General features: G+C 36.5%; 1 protein-coding gene across 5 annotated transcripts in view; it reads left to right on the forward strand.

Annotated features, from left to right (window-relative positions):
* The window catches only part of LOC104066810 (cadherin-6), a 112,713-nt gene that overhangs the window by 82,392 nt on the left and 12,031 nt on the right, over window positions 1-18,290 (forward strand). For all 5 annotated transcript variants that reach the window (XM_054059619.1, XM_054059616.1, XM_054059615.1 and 2 more), the window contains 7 exons: window positions 2-296; window positions 1,861-1,980; window positions 3,976-4,143; window positions 5,681-5,868; window positions 7,291-7,544; window positions 13,366-13,502; window positions 18,114-18,235. In XM_054059619.1, the coding sequence (XP_053915594.1) occupies window positions 2-296; window positions 1,861-1,980; window positions 3,976-4,143; window positions 5,681-5,868; window positions 7,291-7,544; window positions 13,366-13,502; window positions 18,114-18,235 (1,284 nt within the window). The remainder of the gene's footprint in view (window position 1; window positions 297-1,860; window positions 1,981-3,975; window positions 4,144-5,680; window positions 5,869-7,290; window positions 7,545-13,365; window positions 13,503-18,113; window positions 18,236-18,290) is intronic.

Here is an 18,290-nt window from a genome sequence, read left to right on the forward strand (position 1 = left end):
GCTGCATTCAGACCAGGATAAAGGAGATGGATCACTTAAGTACATCCTTTCTGGAGATGGAGCAGGAGATCTCTTCATTATCAATGAAAATACTGGTGACATCCAGGCCACAAAGAGACTAGACAGGGAAGAAAAGCCTGTGTACATACTCCGTGCCCAGGCTATAAACAGAAGGACTGGAAGACCAGTGGAACCAGAATCTGAGTTCATCATTAAGATCCATGATATCAATGACAATGAGCCAATGTTTACAAAGGACGTTTACAATGCCAGCATTCCCGAAATGTCTGATGTTGGTAGGTGCTAACCAATAATTGATTTTGGTGTCCGGCCTGGGTTCTTTCTGTGGAGCTAATGAAGGGCCTGAAGTTTACAGGCACTGAATGCAGGCATACACTTTTCAGTCTGGAGTAAAAGCACCTCAGCCATTAAAAAAAAATAACTCCAGGAAAACAGTAAAAATGGTTTGCTAGAATCAGAGGTGTCAGATGAGTGAAACCCCCTCCCTCTGTTGTACCACAAACAATGCAAGTTAATACAGTCTACTTTAGCAACAGTGAAAGTGATACGAGCTAAACTGTTACATAACACCTGTAAAGAGTTTAATATGTTTTGTTAACATGATTTAGTAGCAGTGTAATAGTACGATAATCCGTGGTCACCTAAGTGTGTCCACAACACTCCTAGATCTGTTCAGCAACCCTTATTTAGTTCAGGAAGGAAAACAAAAACAAAAACAAAACAAAAACAAAAACACAAAAAAAACCCTGAAAAGTGCAGAAGTGTTTGTACACACTTCAGGAGCAAAAACTGTCACCCGAGTCAAATCATCACTTATTCTGAGACATGCCACTAACTTCCTATAATCTTTGTTGCTCTTTTCATCCAGAAGAAAAGAGCTCCGAAGTCTATTGAAGTCCCTTGAAATCTATCTGTTGATTTAAAATGTATCAAGCTGTAAGAATGAATCAATAAAACAAAAGAAACTAACTTCCTTGAAATATTATTTTAATATTGGGCCTTTTCCAGAGAAGTTAACAGACTGATTCTTTGTCTCTGATTATTTGGAAGGTCGTTTTGATTTCTTTGTCAAAGAGCAGTGTGTGGTTGAACTGCAAGAAACACATTTCTAATCCAAAATGAGGAGGAGAAGCATTAATGAATCATGATCGAGAATGAGATTAAAATAAACCTCAAGCAATATGAAAATAAAGACTTCGGGGCATACTCTCTTCCCTCATTCATGGGACTTGTCACATGGATGAAATCTCATCTGGTGAAGAGAGAACCTAATATTCACATTTTAGTATGTGAAGTGAATATTTTATTCACAAATCTGTTTTAAGTGTGAGAACCTGAGCTCATTTTTTTTATGTTTGTTAGCACTTTGCCTAGGATTCATCACCATTTCTTTCTCTGTAAGGTACATGGAAAAACAGATTTATATTCATATGTCAAATACTGTACAAAATAAATTTACAGAAGTATATTGTTGACCTAGATTCAAATTCTGAATGCCTTCAATATCTGCAGAAAGGTGTGTTTCTGGTTTCTTCCTAAGAAATATGATGAAGGATCTACATATAAATCAATAACAGTGTATTTTAATGAACTGAGAATAAGCTAAATATAATTTTGGTTTTGTATCCTGTGTCCTTTATGAACAGAGAAATTTCTACAAAACAAGAATATCTCTAAATTTTTGCCAGAAGTTTGACGTGAACCTGAACCTTAAATATGTTTATTCTATGTTATAAGCTGTCTTGACCATGAAAAAAAACCTACAGATTTTTATTTTCTTGAATTTATCTTTTCTTTAAATTATCTTTTTATTTTCTTTAATTTATCTTTTATTCACAGGTACCTTTGTTGTGCAAGTCACTGCAACTGATGCTGATGATCCTACATATGGGAACAGTGCTAAAGTTGTCTACAGCATTCTCCAGGGACAACCATATTTCTCTGTCGAATCTGAGACAGGTCAGAGGACCTTATCTGTCAATCTGTGACAATGTCTGTAATTCAAGATGACATGCGAAGACGAGTTAGGACATCGTAGACAAAAACTTCAAAGAGATTACATCTTAGTGAAAAATCTGACAAACTTAATAGAGCAATACATCTGTAAACATGACACCTACATGATTTTAATCTTACCAGCGGTCTAATAAATACAATTAGTACTGCATGTGAACCAGTTTTCAATCATTTTTAACAAGCAGTAGGTACAGAGACTGCTGTGGATGCTTAAATTAAACCAAATAGGTTGGCTTTTAGATAAAAACGAGAAACAGGTGGGTGTGGAACAAAGCGCTTAATCCTCATAGATCTTCATAATGGCTAAATTAGGACTGAGGGTTTGCTCAGGTGGGCTTTTTTCTCTTGCTTTTTAAAAACTTGTTTAAAGTAATTATAATTTCTGTACATCTGCAACATATCACTTTAATGCTAATTTTATGGAAGAAATCTTAATTAAGAATAATGATAGAAGAGGTAAAATTGGCTGTTATGCTACACTAGAAGATCATAAATAGAATCCCAAAGTTCTGAGTTCTGTTTTTGGAAGATGTTTAAATTACACACAGTGACTGGAATTTTTTATGGGCTGAATAGCAGACAGCTTTGGAACTTCTGCATGTAAAACACGAATTCTGGCTGACTGAATCTGCTGTACCATTGACTATCTGACTGCATAGATAGTCTCTTACCAAGATTTATAACAAAATCTCCAAAAAGAAACAAAGGATCTCAAGAAACTCCTTAAATGGGGACATCCACTCTGATAGGTTGCTGGAAGCTAGAGAGATTGGTTCTCCTCAGCATCCTTACAGGAGAGGATTATCCTAGACTATTAACCAGGTTTTATCATTGTTTCTTAGATAAATCTTAGACTCAGGCAGGGGAAAGGAGGGAGAGATTAGATGTCTCAAAGGAAAACCTGAGGTGAAATACAAACATAATTCTGAAAAGAGGGAGAGCCAAGATCAAAGGAATCTTCCCTCCAAGCATAAGGTCTTAGATAATGCAAGTAAGGATTTTTGCGCTGATGTACTCATTCTGACTTGGATGGTACACTATGTGCTCTTCTGTTTAGGGTTATAATGAGGATAATGTAGCTGGGAGTTTACCACTAATAATCTTTTAGCAAGAGGGTTGCATGGGGCACAGAGGGAAGCAAGATAAACCACAGGCTTGATCTTCCATGGAAATCAATTGCAAAACTCCTAGAGTGAAATAAGTCTCTGTTTAAGCTGCTGTGAATTTTACCATGGATTTCAGTACTTGAATTTCACCTCTTTTGCCTACAAAAGAGTAAGTTCTTAGCCTTGAGAGACCTAGTGAGAATGCAAACATTTTGCTTCATGGTGTATATGAATCATTGATTTTCAGTCACTGGTATTTGTGCCTTTGAAGAAGGAAGTGACTGGCAAAATCATTTAAATCAATGTATAAATAGAAATATATGTACTTGGGCATGCTTGGATGCTCCTGATTTTTTTAATTAATTTCTCCCATTTAATTTTGTTGTACTGCCTGATGTCTTGCTGAAGTTAGCTTTTTTTTTTTTCTTTTACTATGTCTGTCAAAATGAAAATATTGGAAGAACAGGAGAGAAAATATGGAGCACATTATAACAAACAAAGAGCCCTTTTCCAGTTCAATGAGAAACTTTATCATGGAACTGAAAGGGGATGAATAGTTATGTAAAACAACACTGCTCACAAATAAGTAGAACATCTTTCTGGGGATACCGCTAATATTGTGTCTGCCACACAGGCAGCAGTCTGAGATGTGATATGACAAGTCTGTAATTTAATGAGCCATCTCATAACAGTAAATATTTGCACTGGGCTAAGTTTACTTATTGCACAGAGGTTTGCTTGTTCTTTAGGCTGTGGGTTTTTTTAAATAAGAGTTTCCATCAAAGTCGGTACCTTTCTTGTGAACTTCTGTCTTTAATTTTTGTGTTTTCAGGCATTATTAAAACTGCTTTGCTAAACATGGACCGTGAAAACAGAGAGCAATACCAAGTGGTCATCCAGGCTAAAGACATGGGAGGCCAGATGGGTGGATTATCAGGAACCACCACCGTGAACATCACACTAACTGATGTAAACGACAATCCGCCTCGCTTCCCCCAGAGTACGGAACATTTCTTTTCCATGTTTTTACATTAAAATGGGAAAAAAAAATTTTTTTTCACCTCAGATATTTTTTCTGCTGTTATGAACATACTGAGTATCAGATTTTCTTTAAGAAAGAAAAAGAGAACACACAAGCAAGCAGTATCATCATGCTAAGGTTAATTGCAGTAACTGATAAACTAGTATTTTCACTCCATTTGCAGTAGACAGTCTGAGAGGTGAATTAACATACAGAAACAACTTCTATTTTTCCTACCTATTAAAGAGCTTTGGCCAATATAATCTATATTCTTGTTCAATATTATTTCTATTACACCTCATGGTTGCCTTTATTTTAAGGCATCTGTTCTAATATAACATATTTAAGTTTTGAAACATATTTACATAAGTACATAAAATGGTCCGAAGAGCAGTTGTATTAAAACGAGTATTTACACACAGGAAGCATTTGCCTCAATGGATTTTCTTATATTCTTTGTATACAGAAACAAAGATGTATACATAAATATACCAGATATTTCTGAGTATTTTCTTTCCCTTGTCTAAGATAATTTGGTAGATATCTGTGTGATATTTAAGGGAATCAGCTGAGCAAGATGTCTTGGAGAGTAATTTCTGTTAATGACCATTCACGGCCATAAGTGGCTGAAAGTAATACAGCGTTCCTCCACTACTTTTTCCCTCTCTTTCCTTCCTTCTCTCCTTCTTTCCTTCGTTCTTTCCTTCCTTCTTTTCCTGTCTCCTTTTCTTCTTTTATGCTTGGTCTAAGTACTGCTGTGTGTGATGTGTGTGTATCACAGTGTCATTGTGTGTCAAAGTCAAGAGCAGCTGTTAGAGAAAATAATTGCAGATACTATCAGACAAATAAGCAAGCTTTGGCAGTTAAGTCATTGGGAAAGTTATTGGAAGCAACTTGTCATTTAAGTTCAAAGTCTGTTCTTAGCTGTGGGCAAAGCGTTTCCATTTAAATTAGAGCAACTTTAGAGAAAATATAGCACTCTGCCTCCAACAAGTTAATTATACATCTCTGGACATAAGTGTCTTCAATATAGAAGGCAAAGATACAGCTTCATAATGCCAGTGTTCCCCAAGTAGAGTTTATTCAGAGGAGAACTTAATGTAGCACATTATTAATAGGCATTTGGGCTGGATTTAGTTTTACTGTTACTAAGCTGCATTGGCCTCTGGCATTTCTTAATATTTGTCCTTTGGTCTCAAGACATTTTTCATAGGCAATTTTGATGCGGCCAACAGAGACCCTGATAACATCTAGAAAGGGTCGTATGTTGATAAGGATACATGTTTGTAAAAAAACAAAATGCCCACCCTTCATACTAGAAAATAGATAGCAAAATAATTCACTTTTATCCGCATAAAAGTAAGGCAGAAGCTGAAGGCTGTTGCCCCAGGAAAGCCTGAAGACTTAATGATTTGCTAACTCATCTGTGCATGCCCAGCATGGCAAGTGGGCTGAGAGATGGTGTCCAAAGTACCATGAGACTGACTGACAGAATTTCTTTCTCTTTCTGTTGTAGGCACATACCAATTCAGAACTCCTGAGTCTATGCCACCTGATTCACCAGTTGGCCGGATAAAAGCTAATGATGCTGACGTGGATGAAAATGCAGAGGTTGAATACAGCATCACTGAGGGGGATGGATACGACGTGTTTGGAATTACCACAGACAAGAACACACAGGAAGGAATTATAACTGTCAAAAAGGTACACATCTTAACACACTTAATCCCAGCCTCTGAAATACCAGTCAAAACTTTATCTTGCACGTATTTGTTTTCCATTTTTAGTGCAACATGTGTTGTTTATTAATTTTAATGCTATCTATAAGGAATCTTTGTTACCTGTTAGAGTTCATTTCCTATAAGCAGTTGGGGTCTTTCCTCTTATATCCTCACTTACCAAATCAATGCATATACTTTGAAGGACCTAAGTAACATAGGGAGTGGTAGAGGGCTGAGAAAAAATTCTGCAGTCTGAACATGTCTACAGAATATCTCAAGGAAGCACCACGGTCCAAGTTTGATCTCCCTATGATGCTTACAGGAGTTGCACACCTAGTAGAAGGTGCTATATAAAGACCACAGAAACAATTGGTATTACATTGCCTGTTTTGCATTATCAGAAAATGTTGAATTTTATAGCTACAATGCATTAAGGTACACAGACAAATTTCTTTTGACTTGCATTTTATAAAAATGTAATTAAGAAATCCATCAGCATGCTTTTGTTCTGGAAAAAGAAATCACTTTGCCTGGTCGGATCACAGTGGACGTCATCTACTAAGTTGCACATTGGCTGTCAGAAAAGGTTTAAGAAATATTGTTTACAGTGGGTTATCAGGCAAGCTTGATAAGGTTACAGATATCATCCTCCATCAGTTCGAGTTCAATCATCACTAGATAGACATTGTGTAGATTTTCTGAACATGCACTTGCTTGTTGATATCAGTACGACACCTGTCATTACTTGTTTTTTAGGAAATGCCTTCCAGGGGCTGATTATGATATCAGTCTAACTTTGTTTGCATTTCTGTCTATTGCTGACAGAATCTGTGAATCTTCTACAGCGTAATTGAAAAATGAGGTGACTACTCTCTCGTCACATTTCTCTAAGTACTGTAGCAAAGGTTCACTAAGTGCTGCTGCTTCTTACTTTTAACAGTGTGTAATATAGTCATAAAATCATGTTTTCCTTGATGGGTGGTCCCAAATGTCCAGGCACTAGATGTCACAATGCTTTGTTTCAGTAATGGAATAATTACTGAATAATTACCAATAATTAAACAAGCAGCTCCTATAAAATCTTTCTCCCTTTAGTGTTTGGTGCTTAAGAGCAAGAAATAGACAAGAAAACATAAAAAAGCAAAAAATGACAGAATAAAAGGCATGAAGAGTTAAAGCTATGTGAGAAGGAAACATCACTTGGTGTTTAGGAGTTCTAGGCATAGAATTCCCTGAAAAAGTGCTTTTTCTCCTTTCTGCTGGCGTTTTAAGTCCAGTTCAGGCTCCTGTTATCTGGCACAGGACTCTTCATAACATGCCTCCATTCATTTGGCTCATCTGGCTGCGAGATACAGCAATCCTCACAGACTTCATAAGCTTTTTTTTTTTTTTTTTTTTATCCCAGGCATTGGATTTTGAAAATAAAAACCTGTATATTCTGAAAGTGGAAGCTACCAATACTCATGTGGACCCTCGATTCCTCTACCTGGGGCCATTCAAGGACTCCGCTACAGTCAGAATTCAAGTGGAGGATGTAGATGAACCCCCAGTGTTCAGCAGACCAGCATACATAATGGAAGTGAAAGAAGATGTTCCAATAAACAGTGTAATAGGAACAGTAACTGCGCAGGATCCAGACGCTGCGAAGAACCCTGTCAAGTAAGCATAAACTATTTCAGCTTGTGCATAAATTTTTTACAGCTTTCATATGGCTTTTTTTCATGTCAGCACACAAAAAAAAAATCACTTGTAACAATGAAATTGTTCAGGTGTGCTTAAATGTGGAGTATTGTAGAGGGCAAATGATCCCTTACACTTGAGCATATCTATGAATGTGTGATTGTGTTTGCATGGCCCTTTCATCTTGAACTATATCCTGTCCTCTTTAGTAACTAATGCTTGTGGTTGTTTCTAACATGGAAGAATCTGCTGGAAAAAGAACACTTAGAAGATGTCAGTGTTCTCCTTACACATTTAATGTTTTCCAATGCAGTACAGTGCCTCCTCTTGACTATATGATAGGGGGGTGATTCAGTAGCCCTTTCTTCTCTCATCCATCCAGACCTGTTTAACAGAGGTCACATTTAGCTTTTCTGAACTGCAAGTAGAAATGTCTTAAAAGCAGCTCATGTGCACACACAGATTCTGATCTCACTTGTATCAATGTAAGGTTAGTAAGATAAGAATCAGTCTCATGGACTTCATAAATTATACTTGCCTTGAATCAATAAACTAGTCTTAGAGGAAGTGGAGAAAATGTTAAGGTTGGAGTGGCTAAACCTAAGCCTTCACTTTTTGTAAATTAACAGGTACGTTGTTTCAGTCCATTTGAAAACATACTGGGATACTGAAGTGGTATTGGATAGAGTATAAAAACTTAAATAGTTCTGCGCTTTAATTAAAATTCAAGGCAGTAAGAAGAGGAAATTAAAAATACAGCAGTATTAAATCCAGCTCAGTTTTCAACATGTCTCTGTATTGGTCACCTTGGAAATGCAATAGTAGTCTTAAGATCAAAATAGAACAATGCAGTTTTAATAAAAATCAAATTCATCAGTACTTAGCGCTTCTGCAAACAACTATCTTTCATCGAGGTATCTTAGAATGTTTATGAGGAATGAGTTAAGTTTTAAGTTCTCAGCTCATCTTGTAAGAGGGGTAAATATTATAGTCTTAATTTTCTAGATGAAGAAACTAAACCTAAAACATTTCTGGCAGAAACCTTCTCTGTCTTCAGTTTACGTGCAAAGCCCTGCACATGAATTCTTATTCCAGATTAAGCCTTCTTAATTTTAATTAAGGTTTGCTTTCATTTATATCATGACATGCAATGAGCATACGGAGTTCTGGACTAGCAGATATAGTAACTTAAAGAGCAATGGAATGTTTTGGTGACTTTGCTGAAGCCCAGGGACAGAATGAATACCTTCTACAGCTTGTCTTTATGGGTATGTTAGCATGAAGATGAAAAATTGGTTGGGGTGCCACCCAGGCCCCTGGCAGTCTTCATATAAACCTGCTTTTTTACATCTAATGACACTGGAGAGTGAGGGGAATGCTTCCCTGCTTCCCTGTGGTGATAACTACAGCCATTTGCATTTCGCACCAGCAACAGCTCCTAATTATAAGTGATTTACAGTGGATAGGGATTATGCTGTTCATTGTTGAGTACTGCCTATTGGCTCTTTTCTGTTAATTGAATGTGTGTGCTAAAACTTACCTATATTTCAAAGGGCAGTTCTTTAATACAGTATAGGCACTTTGCATATTAAAGTATCAGATAATTATTGAGCAGAATTTAGCAGAGTGTCAAAACTGAGGCAGTGCAGTAGAAAATGTCTCCTCTTTATACTCTAAAGAATGCAACAATCAAGGTGAAAGGAGAAGAAAAAGAAAAATGAGGAAGAGGTTAGAAATAAAAACAGAAAGAAAAAAACATGAAAATCAGTAGGGGGGTGGGAAGGGAGGGAATTAGCAGAGAGCAGTAGCCTGAGAAATGTGAGCTTGCAATAAATGTGATTCTATGATGCTAATATCTTAAGTATGTCCTAGAATTCAGGTGCACAGGTTGAGTCTGCATCTTTTTGGCAGGGTGATTTTTTTTTTTCCATCATGCAATACAGATACTAAATCCGATTTTCACTCTGAGCTTCAGGGAAGATGCAATTAGACTGTATATGTATGGGTTGTCACTTGCTTGTCAGTTTTTCTTGAGGGATAAAAATAAAATCTTTAGACGCTTGATATTACAATGAAAACCTTCCATTTTCTCCTCTACTCAAGTGAAGATTTCTCTTTTTAAACAAACTGAGACCTGACTCTGTTAGATGAAAGACGCTTTGATCTCCCATTAAAGGAAACCTTCCCAATATCATTATGAAAATGCATTATGAAAAATTCACACACGCATAGTGCTTCCTGACCCACAAATCCTCCTGACTTGTGGTTACGTTAGACAGCAAGCTGCTGAACATCAGGAAACAATGAAGCAATAGCAACATATGAAGCAGATATCTGCCCTGGTTATAAGAATGCATAATCATTCACGACCTGAGTATTGGTAACAGTCCAGCACTTACAGACATAAAGAAAACTACATTATTAAGAAACTACAAAACTACACCAATTGATGTTTGACTATACTTGAATTCACAGCCCTGTGTAACGGCGTTAATACACTCCTGAGTAACACTCAACTGTCGAACTGTGTTCTAAGAAAAAGTTTTGCTTTCTGTGCGTGGTTGATCTAAACAGATATATTGTGAACCCCTGCATCCTAGAAAAAAAAAAAATGCTACAGCTGACACTGCTGTATTTTACATCAGATCTTTTTAAATTGCTAGTTGAGTTTTTTTGCTATAGTAACTCCTCAGAGGGATAATGAAGTTCATCAGTCACTGGAACTGTCTCCCTGCTGTGATTTGATTTACTAAAGTGTCCCCGATGAAAATGATCTGCAAACAAATGTAAGGCTTAATTTTGTTTGTGTATTTTACTGACAACATATTTGAATGTGTTAGATTCTCTCTTTCACCCTCGCTTTTTTTCCTATATGTACAAGGATAGACTGGAATCTACATAGATACCTTTTAAGTTCCTAGATTATCAATTCCTCAAGGTTCGAAAGGGATGAAGTCCTGAAATCTGACATATACACACACCAGTAATTTCATTAAGTAAATGTAAAAATGAGTTTGATGTTGTCTGCTTAATTCTTAACCAGGTTATTATCCATAAGTCAGAATAACGATCAGTTCAACATAATTAACAGTTCTTGATCAAAACAGACTGGATTATACAAGCTGATAAACAAAAGTGACAGTCTAGCTTATTACAGTCATCCTTTTAGACCAGGGTTAGTGATAAAATTAGAATATACTTTAACTGCATTGACCGTGTATATATTTTCTTTTGGATATAAAGAAATAAAATTAGCATTTCATCAAGAAGCTGTTCTCTGGTTGTTTCTTTGAGCGGTTGGGAGGGGGGAGGGGATTGTGAGTTTAAATTTTCACTGTACAAATGACTGAATATACATATGGTTTTACAAAGACCTATGTTCTTAAATTGTTAATATCCTGAAGAAGTCTTCAATGTTACAGCTCTGGTAAGCTTAGAAAAGGTCCAGGACATTTTTTTTTTTTTTCCATTTCTTCCAGATACTGTACTACAGATTGAGTTTGGGAAATCTTACAAAGTAAAGATAGTGATTACAATATGCCAAGGCAGTAAAATTTGCTAAGGCATTAAGATATTTAAAGACCATTCATAATATGAAGCAGGAGGCAAAGTATAATTGAAGAAAAAAAAAAAAACAACGGGCAACTCATGCCTAAAGCTAGTTGCTTAATTATCTTGTTGAATAAGAGTCTGAAACATACTCTTACAGTTGGTTGGAACAGCTGATCTATGGAAAACCCTGATATTTCATTTCAAATAGGAGTGCAAAGTCTAGATTTACTGCAAAATAGAAATACCAATGTATTTAATCGGAAATGTATGGAAATTAGCTACAGAATATCTGAAAAATAAACGAATTCACAAAATACCAACATAATATATAAAATCCTGAAAGAATGAAAGTTAAAATGAAATGTTTACCATATCAAATATTTACTTTGTCAAATATAAGAGTCAGACTGGTTTGTATAACCATCAAATATTTTAGCTAATTTAACAAATTCACGTGTACTAACAAATCTAAATATAGATTTGGACAAACACAGCTTGCTAGGGCTGTCCAGCTGCCAGTGCTGCGTATTACATAGCTTCTCACATACTCTTTTCAAGCTGATGGTAACATTACGATGCTGCATAAAGGAACTAGGTTAGTGACACCATAGCTGACTTCGTGAGGCTGAAATGCAGTAGTGGTGCGACAGCAACAATTAAGAACTAAATCAAATCCTGAAAAACTAGCAAGATGTGCCTATGCAAGTTCCACTGAAAAAAAGTTGGTCTTTTGTGTAAGTGCCTTTCAATCTCATTTTGTTGTTTCCATCAGAATTTAATGTGGAAAAAGTAAAACAATTTAGTGCAAGTAATTAATACTTGCTATAGTTTTGTATAGGAAGGTAGACTGCACTAAAATTCTTACTTTAGAATAAGATCTGTCTAATTTGCTGTGGATATTATATCCTTTTTTTTTCACTTGCAAAGAAGAAAAAAAATAGAGTTACAAGATAATTAGCAAGCTAGTTCATTTTAAACCTTTGTCAGAATTACGTGTTTCAACTGGACTCTTCTGTTCCCTCCTTCTTCCATAGAAGATCTTAGAAGTTAAGGGAAACTGCACAGGCTCTGGGAAATCTGTGCAGAATTAGGGACATGTCACACAGCTGCTCCTAGGGCAGAGCAGGGATCAGAAATTTTTCTTCAGCACCTCCATTCCTCTTAATTCTGTACTGGCAGTAATCTCTTCCTCTCATTCTCCTGGCCCAGTTTTCACCTGATTGCATAGCAGCTCAGCCATGTCTTTATCCTTGTCTGGACACAAGGAACAGCAGTAGCTGCCTTGTCTCCATCGATGTGGCCTACAAGGAAATCAAAGGAGCACACTGGGCTTCCTGAGGCTCTGTCCTGGACTGTACATCAGCACACATCTGGACTTGAAACAAGAGCAAAGTAATGGAATTATATTCTTGCTTCAGCAACATCAGAGACATATGTCCATCAAAACCTCTGTAATTTGTGTAAGAAGTTTCTCTTCATGAGAGATGTATCCACGTGATAGCATTTTGATCAGGGTGGTAGCACCCTCTCCTCAGAACTGGAGAGTTCTGCTTTTTAAAGTTGGATTCGGTTCAGCAGAAAAGAACAAGATCAGATTGAAAATTTGAATCCATGTTTAGACTCTGAGCTTCTCCGGAGCTTGCTGCTTGCTAGTATTCATTTTCACATCTGGGTACCATCAAGCAGGGCTGAGCATGTTAGTTTTAATGAATTACAGCAAACCATTATGTGATATGTACAGTGGGATAATGAATCTCTGCTCCAAGCCAAGTTGGTTTTAGGGGGCAGTCTTTTTGAATGCTGGGAGGTGAAAGGCAGAAATGTACCCCAGCTGTCAAAATTTTATATTAAAAATGTTTTGGGACAGTTGAGATATCAAACCATAAAAAAGGGGTTTAAAACATATAAGCCAACTCAGCCTTAAAATAAACTTCGTATCTTTCAGGACACAGACTTCACATTTCTTACTAAAAACAAAGCTTTGATGATTCTCAGAGGTATGTAAATTTTGCAGGAATTCATTTATTCACTGACAATGCTCCACCTGCTAAATCAAACCTCCAATGTGTCATTATCCAGTAGCTCAGAACTAGCTCTTTGTGTGAATATATAAAGACGCTGAAGCCTGCACTGAAAACAAAAGACAACCCCATTTACTAGCTGTTTGATGTCTAGTCTTAGAGAATGGTTTAAGAACGTAGAAATTAAAAGAAAAGCAATCTCCTAACCTCTGTCTCTATATTTGCAGGTACTCTGTAGATCGACACACTGATATGGACAGAGTGTTCAACATCAATTCAGGAAATGGTTCAATATTTACTTCAAAACCCCTTGACCGGGAAACACTGCTATGGCACAACATTACAGTAATAGCAGCAGAGATCAGTAAGTCAAACCAAAATACCGCTCATGTCCCCGATGTAATGAATTTACCCTTCTAGCTGAGTGTGTGGAAAGCATGGCTGGACAGGTGTCAGGTTATATGGATAGTTCACTCAATACTAGTGAAGAAGTGGAAACTCTGCAAGAGGTGGTTTGCATTTTTGTGCTTACTAGGGACACAGTTCATGAAGTTGTCACTAAGCTGAGCTAATCAGTGATAGCCATTTTTAATTCTGAACATGATTATCGAATTCTGAAGACAGCATGCAGCAAGCAAGATGATTTAAAGCCAAATTGCATTCTATTGCCGAGTTCCATCTGATCCAGCGTGAATATAGCACAAGGTGGATATTTTCAAATAAGACTAAGATGGCTCAGCTGAGCTAGGTGCCCAGATCTTAATTAGTTTTAAGGATTTCCATTTTTAACTTCATTTGTGTCCTTTGAAATTATGAGCTATTGTTACAAATCAGTCTGTCATTTAGTTTAGGCTTGCTTAGAAGCAATCTTGTGATAATACCAGTCATGTTGTTTTAGGAACTGAAATATCAGGAATCTAGATAAGGACGTGTATGCTAGGTGGCCTTAATAACAGTCCTCTTTATTTTAATATATAAGCTATCGGCATGTGACATGCCTAAATATTAGGGAATGCAATTCTATTCGATTTTGCAGAGTCACAGTGCCTATGATTGTGAAGCATGGTCGAAAGGTAGAGAGATCTATCAAAAACACCAGTTCTATGATCATCACAAAGACTTTGTGGGACTCAGAGGCTAAATGGCTTTTATATACATACGTGTGTGTGTGTGTGTTTATATATATATATAAAAAAAATCTGAGACAATATAAGCTCCACTTTCTTATGTTGTGTATATGTGTATAAGGTTCAGTCAGCTGCTGAACAGTGAGAAGAGTATAGCTAAGGACTACTTGACTCCAGCTTTCGTTATTCTCTATGTGTTTTTAAAACTGAAAACTGATGTGAAACAATACATTTGAGGCAAGTAGATGGGGAAAGGTAAAAGAGTAGTGGGGTAGAGCCTACAGCAATCATGTTTCTTAGTAGTTTTCTCCCTTTCTTGAAAATCTGCACCTTTAAATGCTAGGTGTGTGGTTTCAGCATAGAAAACACTGACTTCTGGCTGACTGTTAGTCGGGTGTTTATATTTTTTATTAAGTCTTTGAAGGAGTGATCTAGGGTCAAGAGTGTGTGCTACATACTGAGTTCTTGGGTAGTGGAGGAGGGGAAAAATAAACACCTGAAAAGGAAAGAATAGCAAGAATGTTTAGGAAGCACACTTGCATTGATCTTAGCAGAGCTGAAATAATATACAATATAGAAAAATGCATGCTGTCTGAAAATCAGTTTAGCGTCTGTATGAAATACTTATTAGTTCCTTGCGTCCTCATCTAAGGACAGACCTTCTACTGGGCCAAACCCTGTCAACTAAATCTCTTGTGAATGGCATAGACTTTGGCCTTAATTACCATTTCTCTTCAGTCTGAATCCTGGGCTGGAGCAAGCTACTTCCCAGGCTGTGCTTCACTGAGCCTAGACCAAATTTGGCATAACTGGGATAGATAACTTACAAAGCCAATTTTCTTGGTTGAAGTACACCTACTATTTAAACAAGCCTTGGCCTGATTCAGACCATCTCACTAATTTTAGTCTCAAAAGACTAGACTGGAAAGCACCACTGCTTAATGCTCCTAGCTAAACCCAGTAGTTTCTAGCAAGGATAGCTAAAGCCGCTGTCCTCTGAACTCCAGCTAAGCACTGATTGCTCTCAGTGACATACCATTAACTCAAACTCCAGATATATTTCACTGAAGTATTCTAAAAGAAATATCCAATCAAGTTACAGGCAGGATGTACATTCAGATAGATGGGTGCTCGCTTTGATATAAAAAAAAAAAGTAAAAAAACCCTAAAATGATAAGGTCGTAAAGTAAAACACTTTCCAGTGAGACTGTTCTTGAATTCATTCTAACAGTAGAGAAAAAAAAAAAAGAAAATATGGAGGCCTTTAATCGTCTAGAATTGTCAATAAGTATTGATGGCTCCATTTTTTAATGTTATTCTTTTTTCACATGTATGAGCTGCCATTGCTAAGTCACCCAGAGAATTGTGCTGTGAATGCTGCAAACAAATTGTTGCTGAAACACTGGGTCAGTACATTTGCCACAGTCAGAAAGCAAACTGGCGATAGAACTCAGTACACTGGGCTACTGGCTCACAGCTGCAGAATTACAGCTGATTCGCTGGACAGAATTCCAAAAGTATTTTAAAATATTTTTTACTTAACGCTTAAGGATAAATTAAACATTGACCGGACTTTGAGGCTATATTCAGAAAAAAAAAAAAATCTAAAAATCTGTAACAGTTTGGTTTCTGGCACAACAGAAAACATACCACTATGGCGATTAATAGATTTAAGCAGTTCATCGAGTCTGTGGAGCTTCTTTTGTTGGAGATGGAGCCTATCACTAATTAAATTGTATAGCAAGCAAATTCATCTACATAAATTAATTTGCAAAAATAATTTGAAAGGTGACAAAGAAAAGACTTAAAGTTGCCTCCATCTATTTCAACTTACGCTTCCATTAAATCAGAAAAAATGTCCATAGAACACAGAGTTTTTATGAAATGTCTATTTGTTTAAAGTATCATTTGAAATTGTCGGAATCTTAAGTACCTAGAAGTAAAACGAAAACATGTACTTCATGGTTGAAAAGCAGGAAAGAAAACACTTGTAATTCTTGGGAGGAGAAGAAACACATTTGCCAATGTATTTGAATGTATTTGTTAGAAAGGCATGCCCTTATAAAATAGTTTTGCCAACAGTCCTGTGACTTCAAATGAATGCCTTTGATTTCTGTCTATTATAAAAATTCGACACTGTTTTGGATGTATTTTAGCAAAGCCTAGTCTATATTATACATAAACTGTTATTTTATACAGTGAATGAATTTAGCCCAATGGTTCACATTAGAAAGTGGTTTATGCCTAATGGAATCATATTAACTTTGATGGGACTGTGGAGCTTTAAAGCACAATATTTTGTCCAAATGACTAAGCTCTGTAATAAAAATATACCGTGCCAATTTTGGAGGAGGCATTTTCAAATTTATAGAAGTATGATAAACACAGTAATAGGTCTTTTATTAAAGCCTAACTCAATGAGCTACTATAATGAATGCTTGTAGAAGCATACAGACTTAGATCTGCTGTATTTTATTGCACTATTTTTTTCACTTGAATCGTAGGTTATAATGCATTGATAAATTATATTAACATCGGTAGAAAATTAACATGGCAAAACTAAGTGTGAGCCCTCATGAAAAGGATGGGAAAAGTATTTATTTTGAGCGAAACAAATTTCAAGCACACTCATTCCTTCACAGATTTCACTCTCTCCCATTCCCACACCCACATACTCTCACACTGAAAGGCATGTTTGGGTGACCTGGCACAGATAATTTTTTGTGTGACATGGAGAATAAAAGACACAGATCAAGTCCTGGCAGTCTCCCTTGGTTTCCTTTCAATTGGTGATGACAAATTATTTTGGGGATCAAAGGAAGAGGAGGCAAGTGGTTTGTATCTTTTAGGAGGTGATGGCTGTTATGGTGTAACTTTTTGCCTCAGAATCTTGATGATTTCACGATTTATGGCTCCTAGGCGAAGTTGCTGCCTGTAGCCTTTCTTCCTTATTTTGTTTATGTTCCTGACTAAAGCCTGTCTCCACCCTAACAGGAAAACAAGAGGTCCAAAGGTAATTGTAGTCCAATAGGAAAAGAAATTATCTATACAATGTGGTACATTTCCAAATGTTTCCATTTTTATCTAGCAAGATGACAATATTTTCATCAGTATTTTATGCTCAGGAATGTTTTGTCAAATTCAATCTCTCGGCACTATACAGTCCTTATACAGAAAACAAAAAATGTTTGCATATGGAGATCTGTAGATTTGTTATAGTTATCCTGTTCTTCAGCTGATACATTTTAGTGTTAACTCCAGACTCTCAGCCAAATCAGTTCACAACAGATTAGAAAATATCTGAGATAACAGACACAGTTACTGTTTATATAACATAACAGTAATAATGGTAGCTTAAGGAACTGTGTCACAAGATTTATAGGGGACAGAATATTACGTATAACCGGTGAAGAGACAAAAATCCACTCAATCCCATCTTTATGACTCTCTAGCCTTCCTGTTTCGGAGTTAAGGGGGTAATATGTTTTAGAAACTATGTTGCCACCAAACTGTATTAGTTAGGCTAATAAACAGATTTCATTTAATTCTAGTATATATGTATGAATATCATACATACATTGCTCCTAGGAGCATTCATAGGAATTCATAAACCCTGGAGTCCTATACAAAGTTGATTTAGCTTACACAGAACCAAGGATGATAACACAGCATGATTTTGTGGAATTCACCCCATAATGCATTCCCCAGAAATCAACAGGATATAAGCAGAGTGTTGTGAGTGAGAAGAACTAAGACAATGAGAGCCTAAATCTGTCCTTTTCTTCTCCCGCACTAAGTTAGTAGCTGGGCTAAATAAACCTCTATTCTTTCTGGTTTTATCATTTCAGACAACCCAAAACAAAGCAGCCGTGTCCCAGTATACATTAAGGTTTTGGATGTAAATGACAATGCTCCAGAGTTTGCCATGTTTTATGAGACCTTCGTCTGTGAAAATGCAAAGGCAGAACAGGTGTGTTCTCTGCTTGTACTATGAAAATATTCCAAATTAATTGAGTTTTGCTGCT

This window comes from Cuculus canorus, chromosome 2 (genome assembly GCF_017976375.1).
Source record: "Cuculus canorus isolate bCucCan1 chromosome 2, bCucCan1.pri, whole genome shotgun sequence".
NCBI classification, from domain to species: domain Eukaryota; kingdom Metazoa; phylum Chordata; class Aves; order Cuculiformes; family Cuculidae; genus Cuculus; species Cuculus canorus.